Source organism: Fonsecaea pedrosoi (genome assembly GCF_000835455.1).
Source record: "Fonsecaea pedrosoi CBS 271.37 unplaced genomic scaffold supercont1.3, whole genome shotgun sequence".
NCBI lineage: Eukaryota > Fungi > Ascomycota > Eurotiomycetes > Chaetothyriales > Herpotrichiellaceae > Fonsecaea > Fonsecaea pedrosoi.
The window spans coordinates 1,554,113-1,566,432 of NW_013550613.1; the positions used below are offsets into that span (position 1 = coordinate 1,554,113).

The 12,320-nt window shown below is 53.2% G+C and overlaps 5 protein-coding genes across 5 annotated transcripts; 4 read left to right on the forward strand and 1 right to left on the reverse strand.

Moving 5' to 3' along the window:
* Positions 1–29: 29 nt before the first annotated feature.
* Z517_04446 (uncharacterized protein) lies at positions 30–551 on the forward strand (the record flags this gene model as incomplete). The annotated part of the gene is made up of 2 exons (XM_013429775.1): positions 30–431; positions 492–551. 2 exons carry the CDS (start codon positions 30–32, stop codon positions 549–551), a joined length of 462 nt encoding a protein of 153 aa, XP_013285229.1.
* Positions 552–1,061: 510 nt separating this feature from the next.
* Z517_04447 (uncharacterized protein) lies at positions 1,062–1,969 on the forward strand (the record flags this gene model as incomplete). The annotated part of the gene is made up of 2 exons (XM_013429776.1): positions 1,062–1,471; positions 1,540–1,969. The coding sequence occupies 2 exons, from the start codon at positions 1,062–1,064 to the stop codon at positions 1,967–1,969; spliced, it is 840 nt and encodes a 279-aa protein (XP_013285230.1).
* A 579-nt stretch (positions 1,970–2,548) lies between these two features.
* Positions 2,549–4,377, forward strand: Z517_04448 (uncharacterized protein; the record flags this gene model as incomplete). The annotated part of the gene is made up of 2 exons (XM_013429777.1): positions 2,549–3,980; positions 4,043–4,377. The coding sequence occupies 2 exons, from the start codon at positions 2,549–2,551 to the stop codon at positions 4,375–4,377; spliced, it is 1,767 nt and encodes a 588-aa protein (XP_013285231.1).
* Positions 4,378–5,676: 1,299 nt separating this feature from the next.
* On the forward strand, positions 5,677–7,985 carry Z517_04449 (uncharacterized protein; the record flags this gene model as incomplete). Its single annotated transcript, XM_013429778.1, has 4 exons — positions 5,677–6,203; positions 6,258–7,361; positions 7,454–7,695; positions 7,792–7,985. 4 exons carry the CDS (start codon positions 5,677–5,679, stop codon positions 7,983–7,985), a joined length of 2,067 nt encoding a protein of 688 aa, XP_013285232.1.
* Positions 7,986–8,312: 327 nt separating this feature from the next.
* On the reverse strand, positions 8,313–10,681 carry Z517_04450 (uncharacterized protein; the record flags this gene model as incomplete). The annotated part of the gene is made up of 5 exons (XM_013429779.1): positions 8,313–8,762; positions 8,953–9,387; positions 9,509–10,002; positions 10,062–10,278; positions 10,334–10,681. 5 exons carry the CDS (start codon positions 10,679–10,681, stop codon positions 8,313–8,315), a joined length of 1,944 nt encoding a protein of 647 aa, XP_013285233.1.
* Between the last annotated feature and the right edge of the window lie 1,639 nt (positions 10,682–12,320).

Below are 12,320 nucleotides of genomic sequence, written 5' to 3' on the forward strand. Positions count from 1 at the left end.
GACACTTACAATTCCTGTCTGTATTCAACATGTCTGCATTTCTCGACAAGTTGAAGGTTTCAAAAAGCGAAGGAATGTCTGGTTTGGGAGCAGACCAAGGCGCCTTGAGAGACAAACTTGAAGCTTCGGACTCGCTGACCTCCCACGCCGAAAATGGGAATGAGCCAGGAACCCGCGGCAGAGACGAAATTGGGAGTGGCAAGGGTCAAGAGCTAGACCGAGCACCCAATACCTTTGGAGGCCCGTCCTTTGGTCGGACCAGCACAATCCCAAGGCACGAGTCCGAAGTGCTGAACAAGGTGGACCCCCGGATTGGATATGACGGCGACGAGATACGTCAGGGGGAGCTGAAGCAGTATGAGTCCAAGTATGGCGGACCCTCTGGTGACATCTCTGATGCACACTTGCGTGGGACGGACATGGCGGGTATCGTGAGCGACTCTACTCTTTGGCCCCGTTCGGGGTCCGTCGACACTAACAAAGACTCATAGGGCCCAGATCAGAGTGTACTCGGCCAAAAACCCGACTTTCGTGAGAACCCGCAAGGCTAGAAAATGGTTGAGCAACTTGAAAAGTAATGCCCCCCGAAAAAAATGAAGAGTTTGGGCACACGGTTTGGTGGACCTGGGCTGAAAAGAAAATCCGCAGGAAAAAGCTCCGATGGAGACATTTCCTTTTTCAAAAACACATATATGTTGTAATATTACACGATTTCAAATCAAGTGAAAGCCACTTTATATCCATAGATCTCGACGTTTCCTTTTCCTCGTAAGTAGTAGCATTTGCATGGAATGTGCCTGTGACGTCATTCTTCCTTCTGGCATCACCAGCATCGTTCACGTCACAACTGGAGATTGAGTGTTTTAACCACCAAAGAACATCAACATCTCTCGCCAGACTTGGTAATAGATTGCCTCTCCCATTTTTACATTCTATGAATCGGGGAGCTTCGAGAATTAAGACTATCACGCCATCTACACTGTGCCTCACCAATCTCTGCAATGTAATTGTCTAGCAGCATCCAGGCTCACAGCCCTTTTCCAAGTGTCTCCCCTGTCACCATGATACCTCGGTCGCTGGGGCGGATTTGCCGGCAGCATCCCTTTCCTCGATACAGAAGCTTCAGCAGGAACGTCTTTACCAAAGATCAGATCAAGACAGCCGAGTTGCAGAAGACTCCTCATACTCCTAACCAAGTAGTCACAGAAGTCCCACACTCGACCGAAGCTTCCGTTATTGACGTCCCTAGTCCGCTTTGGTATCACCGGCTGGGTCCTGTGAAGGACTTTTTCTCCTGGTTCAGCCGGTTGCAGAGACGGAGGCCGCTGGGTATCGCCCTGGCAACATCTTTAGCAACATATCTCTGTGGTGACCTGCTTGCCCAAGAGGTCGGAGGAGAGCCATATGATGGGCTGCGGACATTGAGAATGATCACAGTGGGTGGCCTAGCCTCGATTCCTGGTTATAAATGGTAAGCCCCAGCGACAGACACTCAACATTAAGGGTAGAGCAGAATATTGACGTTGTCTTGGTCACAAGGTTCCTCTTCTTGGGCACTCACTTCAACTACGCCTCGAAATGGACATCGATAGCAGTCAAGGTTGCTATTCAACAGTTTTTCTTTGCACCAATCTTCAACACATACTTCTTCGGTATGCAAGCGCTATTGACAGGCGAAGCGCCCTCGGTGGTTATTCACCGCATCGTTTCGGCCGTGCCAGAAAGCGTGGTGAGCTCGGCCAAGTTCTGGCCTGCCGTTACGGCGGTGAATTTCACCCTTGTACCCGCCCACCTCCGGTTTGCCTTCTCTGGCTTCTTCGCGGTGATCTGGCAGACATATCTGTCATTTCTCAATCGACGCGAGGAAAAGACTGGTCCTCAGGGCACACTGGCCGATCAAGCCCGCCAGAAATTGTATGAAGACGCTCCGTCGGCTTCGGTCGCTGACGTCTTGGATGGTATTGATTGAGGTGGCTTGCCATGGTACTCTTCAACGTGGCACCCTCGAAAGGCGCTAAACAGCCATGGGATTGTATAATCCAGCTATCTGATTGTTGGAGTCGTACGTAGCTCTGGGGACTCGCTAGTGGGAAGCTTGGTTATATACTCCCAAACGCATCCAGGCTTCGTACATTACGGAACAAGTGACATGCCTCGTTCAACCAGCAGCAGAGCCCTCCATATATTGCTGTTGACGAGGTAAGTATGCTCACTTCTATAATGCCAGGAGGGTTTGAGAGCCGACCGAATAACCAGTGCATTTGCCCAGCATGATGGTCCCCGTAAGTTCCTCGGTGTCCCAACATCATCTGGACCCACTGAGATAATTAATGGCTGATTGGTGCTGGCTGAACGTCTTGGCGTGGTTCGTTCGCGGAAGAGGAGCCCGGAATGACGAACCACTGACATGTTGGAGTTTGTACGGTAGGTTGGACGACCTGAGGTTCTATCGTTCGCTCTCACCCACTCCTGCACTCCGACAAATACTGCTTCCTCTTCCCTAGACACCTATCACTACTCTCTTGTGGTAGTCGCGACCAGCAGCAATATGGCTCCCCCGAGCTCAACGGCCAGAAGAGGGCCCAGCGTTTTGGTGCGTTTCCCTCAACATGATCTCATCTCCGCCGCCTCGAGAATGTTGGCTGAGGCGATAACTGACATGGAGCTGCAACAGGTCTCTGATCCTCGCGAAACCCGGCCATTCCCGCAGGCCCGAAGACAGCAGCCTTCTCGGTTCATCACCGTTGATAGCGTCCTGCAATATGCGTCCGACGTCCCTTCTGCTCACAATAGACATCCCCAAAGACCTCGAGCCTTTCGTACCAACTCAGGTAGACCTGTCGATCCGAGACTCACTGGTCGTTATGTTGGTCCGCACTTGCCTTCTCGGTCCACCAAAACGTCCGAAAAGCTGGTTCTGTTGCCCGAGGCTGTTGAGGAGGAAGAAGAGAAGGGTGATTTTGCGCCCGACGCCGATAAAGGCCCACCAAGGGACGACGAAGATTACCGCAAACCCGGGAAAGAAGGTGTCAAAAGTTATGCAGAGAGATTACCCAAAGCAAGGCGTACGGAAAAGGAGCTCCCGCGAGTCACGGCCTACTGCACAGCTCAAGCATATAAACTGCAGTCAACGGCGACCTTTGTTAGGCAACGCCATGGAGCCAGAGCTAAGCTCTATGACGATTGCCTGTACTGCGCATATCATCTGCCCCTGCTACCCGGCAATGAAGGATACCGGATCCGAAGCAGCCCGCCAGTCCAGAGCGCTAAAGGTGGAACAGTCCTAGATGAAGAGATTGCCCGCAGCGAGCAAAGAGATTACAGTGAACCATATTACGCAGAGGAAGAAGAACAACATTCCGTGAGAGGAAATTACACGCCGGATGAGCAGCCTGTTGAGTCAAATTCAGGTGACTCCAGCAACTTGGAACGGCCGCGACTCAATGGGCAATGGAGAGAGAGTGACCATTCACAAAGGTCGAACAGTCCAGGCGCGAGTCTCCCTCCCGATGCATACCGATTCGCAGAAATGTTTGTCTTCAGCTATGGGGTGGTCGTCTTCTGGAATTTTAGCGAGAAGCAGGAGAAAGATGTCTTGGCCGACTTTGCCTTTGCCACGATTGTTGATCAGAAGACCAACGTCGTGTCGCCGATCACCCTTACCATGAATGCTCTAGACGAGGAAGACTTTGAGACGGAAGACTTCCACTTCGAATACAACAATGAGATTCTGCGGCCTCGAGTATACAACGACATGATCACACTTCGCAGTGGCGACCATATGATCAAGTTGGCCATCAGCCATGCCATTGCCCAGAGCACCAAGCTAAGCTTCTTTGAGGAAACCATGGCTGCGCAGATGGAGGCTGCGAAAGATGTCCCTGGCAAATTGGCCAAGACAGGAGAGCTGGGTCTGAAACGAGAAGAAGTGATCAAGCTGCTTGGAGGACTATATAAGAGCCGAGTCGAGGTCAACTTGTGTAAGGTTACCTTTCGCCTTATCTGCTGGGTGACATGTGCGCTAACTCTTGCAACCATCTAGCATCGAATGTCCTCGACGTACCCAATTTGATCTGGGATAGCGAGCCCACCTTACATCCACTATACAACGCGGTACGCGAGTATCTTGAAATCAAACCTCGAATTCAGATCCTCAACGAACGCTGTCGTGTGTTCCTCGACTTAACTGAGGTCTTGTCAGACTACATTTCCGATGATAAGATGTCGCGGATCAATTGGATCATCATCGTCTTGATCGTGATCTCCATCCTGGTCACATGTTCCGAAGTGTTTCTGCGGTTCGGGATTTTGAGCACGCGAGGCGAGAACAAGGGTCCTCAGGCGTTGCAGGGGTCGTTGTTAGGAAGCGAGCTCTGAGTGCCGACGGGACCTGCGTGGGATATTTCATGTTTCGCATGTGCTTCCGGCATGCCATAAATAGTGTGTTTTAATGTCGTGACTTTCGTTCATAGCGAGGAGTTTGGCAGATGAAGGGTCTGTGGCGAGAAAAGCCAACTCCACCGACAGTTACGCAAAGATATTATCTACTTCTGCTCATACAGGGAGAAAGGAGTAGTCGGCATTTCTGCTATCTCGGCCAGGAAATTGTGCATTCTTCTGGAGTTCGTCCGTCCCGAGTACTCGTCGTAGTAGTGGGCGGCTAGGTAAGCATCTGGAAGGGGCCGAGGCTGCAAGCACGGACTGTCCAGATTGTGGCAAGTGTAACCGCGTATACGAGGGTTCGTCTATCGCCCGTGCGCCCTCCCTTGTTGGTGCCCTCGTTGTCCACCTTGGGGCACAAGATGGAGTAGCCAGGAATCCTTGGGCTCGCCCAGAAAGCGGAGGCGACCGAAGTGTGGATTGGGAGACAACTGCTGACCAGGGCATGTCCAAGATGAGACGCCTTTGATTCGATGGGAAGGGTCGAGGAACCGTCAGCCCCATGACAGCCATGTTGCATCGGACGAAGCGATCGCGCTGGTAAGCCTCCAAAACTGGACAGTGGAATCCCTCCTTGCCCTCTCTTATCACTTGGCAAACTCCTCTGACATTGCTTGGCCTGATAGTCAAGCGCAGGATGCTCTGGATGACCCTCCTTGAGCAGGTCGATTCCAAGGCTGAGATTGAGAAATTGGTGCAGAATGGCCAACGAGAGGCATGTCGGCGCAGGCGATGAGATACGGCGCTTCTCCAACTGCGACAATGCCAAGCCTCGTAGCGTTGTAACATTTGGTCCATCGGTGGCGTCGAGCCACCCACGCCCTCCATCCATTCCGCTGGCATCCCACCACTCATCTTTCCTCCTCCTCTATAGATTTGTCCTCGGCAAGCAGATCACCACTATTACCTCGACGATCCACTCCCTGCATTGAGATTCGCACAGTTCCAGCCGGCCTTGCCCCTGCAAGCTCGCCGGAGCTACCATCCTTTTACGGATTTCTGGAAGATCACACCCTGCAGCATTGGTGCTCACCACCCACGCGCAGCGCACAGTCTGAACAAGGGAAGAGGGAAAAAAAACCAAAAGATAATTTAATACCCCGACTCCATCATGTCTCCGTGGTTGATCACTTTTGTCGCCTTCGTCCCAGTCCTCCTGGTCGCTCTTTCTTTTCTGCGATCCACTGTGCTCACCAAGTACCTGGACGACAAACACGAGCGGAGACAGCCCACAGGATGAGCTCGAATCCAGCCCCCGTCGACCCAAAAGAGGTCAAGGGCATCAACGACGACGCTGTCCAGATGCACCCTACCGATGCGCCGGCCGAGATTGGGGATCGCAGAAGGACGCACCACGACATTCCCGCTCATGGTCATAACCCTTCGTTGCAGAAGGACGTTGACGAGAACCCGGATTTGGCTCTACATTACTCCCACGAGCATCAGCACAAGCACCTCCATCACGGCCGCCCCTCGTTAAGTGGGCGCCACGACGAGGTCCTCTATGCCGACGGCACCACCATCGACCAGCATGTCGCTGGCAAAAATCCGCAAGATTATGTGAAGCACCAGCTCCGCCATCCCTCGGACGCGGTCAATGAAAAGGATTTCATCACCATGGATGATGCTGAGAAAGGAGATGTGAATCCCGCGCGGGTGTCGACCAACGGTTCTGAGGAAGACGGGAAACAGCATCGTCTCTCAAGAGTATATTCGAAATACAAGATCCTCGTCCACCTCTTCATTTGGTTGCTGTTCACCGGGTGAGTTCTGTCGTCCTCGTCATCATTATTATCCCCCCTGATCTTTTGTCGCAGATGGTGGATTGCTGGGTTGGTTCTGCACCGTCACGACTTGGGCTGGCTGATTCCGTTCCTCCTCTACCTCGCCATCACTCTGCGCCTGATCTTCTTCTGGGTTCCAATCACCATCATCACTAAACCAATGCACTTTATCTGGAACAACACGGGTGTCAAAGTCTACCAGGCAATCCCAGAGAAGCTCCGCATCTGGCTTGCTGCGCTGGTTGCTCTGGCTACCATCCTGGTTGGATCTTTCGTTTCAGAGGAATCTGCTGATAACACCCGTGGAAACCGTGCCATTTCCCTCCTGGGGCTCGCCGTCATGTTAGCTCTCCTCTGGCTTACTTCGCGTGACCGCCGCAAGATTCGCTGGCACACGGTGATCGGTGGCATGTTGACGCAGTTCGTCATTGCGGTGTTTGTGCTCCGTACAAAAGCTGGTTACGATATTTTCAACTTCATCTCCTTCCTCGCTCGTCAGCTACTAGGATTCGCAGATCAGGGTACCTCGTTTTTGACGGCGGACAGTGTCATCGATCTGCACTGGTTCTTGACGGGAGTCGTGCCACCGATCATTTTCTTCGTTGCCTTTGTACAGGTCCTCTACTACCTGGGTATCCTGCAATGGTTCATTGGCAAGTTTGCCGTGTTCTTCTTCTGGAGCTTGCGTGTCTCCGGTGCTGAAGCTGTCGTGGCAGCGGCTTCTCCTTTCATTGGACAGGGAGAATCTGCCATGCTGGTGCGGCCGTTCGTGCCTCACTTGACCCTGGCAGAAATTCATCAAGTCATGTGTTCTGGTTTTGCTACCATTGCTGGCTCCGTGCTGGTAGCATATATCGGGTTGGGATTGAATCCCCAGGCTCTGGTGTCTTCTTGTATCATGTCAATCCCGGCGTCCCTGGCCGTGTCAAAGATGCGATACCCGGAAACAGAGGAGACCATCACCTCAGGCCGGGTGGTCATTCCTGATGACGATGAACATCGCGCAACCAATGCCTTGCATGCATTTGCCAACGGTGCTTGGCTCGGTATCAAGATCGCTGGCATGATCGTGGCTACTTTACTCTGCATTATCGCATTGATCGGCTTGATCAACGCTCTTCTAGGGTGGTGGGGAAGGTAAGTTGTCTCCCTATACCGATTCATCAAGGGTCGGATAAATCCTGTTTCTGACCTTCCGACCGACTAACTTGTCCTTTCTCTTGGAATAGATATATCAACATTACCCAAGATGGAGGCCCATACCTGACCCTCCAATTGATCCTGGGATACATCTGCTACCCTGTCGCCTTCCTTTTGGGTGTGCCCCGCGATGATCTGCTGAAAGTGGGACAACTCATTGGAATCAAGGTCGTCGCCAACGAATTTGTGGCGTACAACTCTCTCACGAGCGAGGCACAGTATATCAACATGAGCCCGCGGTCCAAGCTGATTGCGACGTACGCATTGTGCGGTAAGTTTCCCAACACGTGAAGCGCTGGTCAGCAACCAGGCATTCGTATGATCGACGTATTTGTCCTTGGAATGATGCTAATATCCTCCATTACAGGGTTTGGCAACTTCGGCTCCCTCGGAACCCAGATCGGCGTGCTCAGTCAGATCGCTCCTTCTCGGGCCGGCGACGTTTCTCGCGTCGCGCTCTCGGCTTTGTTCTCTGGGGTACTCTCTACGTTGACCAGCGCAAGTATTGCTGGCATGTTGGTCACAGATCAGGTTACTTTAAGTCAGGAAACCTCTGGTTGAATAATATAAATTTGTTGCGTGCCTCGTGGGGAAAGAAATCAAGGCGTCACGATTATGAACATACGAGAAGGTATGAGGCTCAAATTATCGAGAAGAGACCCCAGCCGCCGCATGCGTCTAGATATGTCCATGACAGGAGAACATGAATTACGCTGATTTGATTCCCTCCCCCCCTTTCCTCTTCTCAACCTTCCTCTCGGCACACTCTAGACATATGTGTGTGTTTGTTTGTGTGTTTGTATGTGTCTGTATGCCTCTGTGTGTCTCTCTCGCGCGAGGCCTACCTGCTTGCGTCCCTCAGGTCATGACCGCTACCCGCACGAAAGATCACTTGGCCGGTGTCGTGGTGGTGCCGTCAGCACCCGCATGTGCGGAATTTTCCCCTCCCACGCCGCTAGACAAGAGGGCGGGATGAGCCGCGGACGAGGCGGCCGAGGTGGTGCGCGAGATGACGCCCCGCTCCGCCGCGGCCTTTTGGATCTTGGCCTGCTCGCGCGCGGCCTCGATGGTGCTGATCTCGCCGAGCCCGTACCACACGATGGTCGCGATACCGAGCAGGCCCGCGAGGATGCTGAACGTCATGGCCACGATGCCCTTTGTCGTGAATCCGTCCGGGAGCGGGTCCGGCGGCGCCGGCGCGTCCGTCAGGTCAAGGAAGTTCTCCGTGTTGGCGCCCGCGTTGCCGGCCGTCGGGACCGGTGGGTTCGCTGCCGCGCACGCCGCCAGGTGGTCCTCGGGAATCCGTCCGGCGAGGGTGTTTTGGAGGGTCAGGGGGGACTAATACATGTACATACGGGTGTCAGTCAGTTTTATCAGGATATCACGTCAAAATCAGATTGTTTTTGTGTTTTTCCCTTTTTTCGGGGCCAAGAGTAGAATAGAGGGAAAGGCGGGAAAGGAAACAAACAGGGAACAGAAAAAAAAAAAGAAAAAGAAAAAAAGAAAAAGAAGAGAGCTTAAAACGTACCTCGACAAACGTCATGACCAAGCCCGAGTCAACGTGCCATTCAATGTGGCAGTGGAACAACCACACGCCGGGGTTGTCGCTCCGGTACCGCAGCACGATGTGGCCGTTGGGCCTGACCAGGATGGTGTCCCGCTTCATGGGCACGCGGGGGAGCACCAAGCTGCCGTTCGTCACCACGTTGGGGTCCCAGTCGCCCGACTCCTCGGGCCCGCGCACCACGGCCTGGAAGACGTGCCCGTGTAGATGGAAGGGGTGCTTGCCGGGGTCTTGGTTGTTGAGCACGATCTCGACAATCTGGTTGTGGCCGAGCACGTACGAGTGCGTGTTGTACCCGTACACGATGGGGTTGGCGGCGAGGTCCGAGGTGCTCAGCGCCGTGTACAGAGACGGCACCTTGGGGGCGGTGTAGGTGATGCCGCTGAAGAATGCGTAGTTCTAGACAAAACAAGCCATGCATGTCAGTATCGCGCTTAGATATGCAGGGCGTGGAAAAGGTGAAAGGCAAGGGCTTCGCGAGGGGGGAAAAAAAGGACGGGGGTTTTGGTAAGGGACTTACTGCTCCGTCGCCGAGATTGTCCATGACCACGTCGAGCTGCACGACCAAGTCCGGATTTTCAAGCAGCTCCTCTCCGTCGGTCGGGACAAGCTCCATGTCATCGAATGGGTCAAACTCGTCCACAAACTTGGGCTCCGGCAGTGGTTTCTCCGCGTCGTAGACCAAGAAACTCGTCACGTTGGGATCCAGCCCTTCGGGGATCACGTCGAACAAATCCTGGTCCATGGAACCCATGATGGCAAAGTTCTCGTCCGCGTTGTCCTTGGTGGTGAGCAAAACACCGTACCGCTGCGCCGCGGTCAAGTAAATCATGCTGGCTTCGGCGGGTTCAGTGTAGACGCCGTCCACCTCGATGATGCGGAAAGTGTGGCCCTCTATCCAGAAATACTGAGCAGCAAAGCCGGCCATGTTGATGATGCGCAAGAAGTACGTCTTGCCTGGTTCTACGGGGATTTGGAGGTTGCGGGTGTCGTTCATCAGAGCAGATTGCGGTACTATTACCATATCGTTAGCCCTAAGGACGAATTATAGCAAGCATTCGATTCCAGCTTACCTGGCTCAGCTCCCGTAGGATTGGTTACGCTCATGAACTTTTTCATGAGCACGGGCATTTGTTCATGGTACCAGTCCGAGAGCGTCAACACCAACTCCTCGTCGTACTCGTCTGCATAGGGGTTTTCCGGGTCGTGGACGATCAGGGGCCCCCTGAATCCATCTGGATACTGTCCCTTTGCATGCGAGTGGTACCAATATGTGCCTGGTTGAGTGACCTGATCCCAATGTTAGTCCAGGGCCACGTATCTTGAGGCGGGAGGTTCTGCATACATTGAAATCGTAGACAAAACTGGAGCCAGGGGGGACCGCGCACTGCGTCACACCGGCGACGCCGTCCATGTGATTGGTGCCATTCTGGTAAAGCCCGTGGAAATGAATGGAGGTAGACTGATCCCCTAGATCGTTGGTCAGATTGACAATGACCCTGTCTCCCACGTCGGCCTCGATGCGAGGCAACGGCCACTGGCCATTGATGCCAATGGTGCGCCTCTCGAACATGCCATCGGGATTTGTGTTCACCCAGCCAGCGGTGAAATTATACACGCGAGTCGCTGCAGAGGCGAACGACAGCAAGAAGGCTGCGCAGACAAAGAGGAGGTTTGACAGAGACAGAGCCATGATGCCTGGCTTGGAGATGTGCTCGTTGAGAGTAAGGAGAGAGATCGAGCATCAATTATCAGATAAGATGTTTTGAAAGGCGAGGGTCCGGACGCCCATCTATCGGCAAAGCGGAAAAACTTGACAAACATGTCGAACGACCCTGCCACCATCAATGCCGCTCCGATGCTGCTCCGACGCGGCGGGGAGAAAAAATTGAAGCATCAGGTGAACGATCTGATAAGATTATCACTCATAATACCAGATCGGCAAGAAAGAAACACTGGTCAAATTTTCTGTGGTCTGATGGATTTCGACCAAATGGCGGGCTCATTGGGCCTTGACGGTGGAGAGCGATGCAAGTCGTAAGGCGAACAGCCGAGACGAAAACAATCCCACCTGTAAAGAAAGAGCTTGGACGCTGGTCGTTACCTTGGCAGAAGTGGTCCAGAGCATACCAAGTCAGAACAAGCTGATGCTTGTTCGTCGCCAAGCTGGTCGGCCAAAGCGGTGTTCTAGCCCGTTGAGGGATTAAGGCCTGCGATCACCCGCGCATCTCGATGGGAAAAGAAATCCGACCTCGCAAAGGTATTGGAGAGAGACGCCATACCGTCACAGGGAGAGACTGCTTCGTCGGTTTGTCGAACAATGCGAGTAAAGAATATGGAGGATTGAGGTGGTGTCAGCAAATGATTGATCAGATAAATTTTGAATGTTAGGCTCAATAGCTTGTGATCTAATCTTGTGGATCCCGGTCCAATTGTCTTGCGAGCTGTGCTCGGATCAGCTTTCTTTATCTGATGCATACTCCCGAGTGAGTAATAATGAGCTTCTTGGTATTCCGACTGTGCAGCCCACCGTCTTTTGTTGGGCGCTTGTAGCTGTAGTCGAAACGAGCTTGCAAAGAGTCGATCGCGGAAAGCTTCAAGATGGACATGTGGGCGATCGGAATCGGAGAGGAAGACGTCGAGTCGATGAGAAATCGGGACGTTCCAAGGTGGAACCACAGAGGTGATCGTGCAGAAAAAATTTCCTCTGCTTGCGTGAATTTCAAATTTTTGTTCTTGCTAAACCGGGATATCAGCCGATGCAAGCAGTCGACCGACTCATTCTCGTGAGAAGGTAGGTAGGGACGAAAGGGGGGCGGCAACGAGCTGCGATTGTTAGCTTGCTGGCAGGTCAACGGGCGAGAAGCTGGGCGGGGCGTCTTCAATGGCTTGAATAATGGCTTGGTCAACTTGTCTCGTTAGAAGCTCGAACAGGTGGAATGGGAACCTCTTGGCGCACGAGAGGATCGTCGAGAAGAGCGGAAGATGGAGCAAACCAGTGTGAGAGCGACATCGGAAGAGTGGAAGAGTGGACTGACGCGAGCATGGCGAGGTGGAAGACTTTTTGGGCGCAGTCTGGGCATCCTTGGCATCGGCTTGGCATAGACTTGGCATCGAATGATGTTTTCCGTGGAGCGTTCGGGACGCAGTCTGCACCCACCCCTTGCCTTGCAAGTCACTCATGACCTGATCCCACCATGTCCCCGGTCCAGGAAGATAATCTTATCAGATGCTGTCCTCCCAGATATCGTCCGCCCAATCTTCTCCTCTATCCTCTGCCTACCTGTTGTTTTCCCGGAGACCGCAAGAGTCCATAGGTGCCAGCAAGTTGT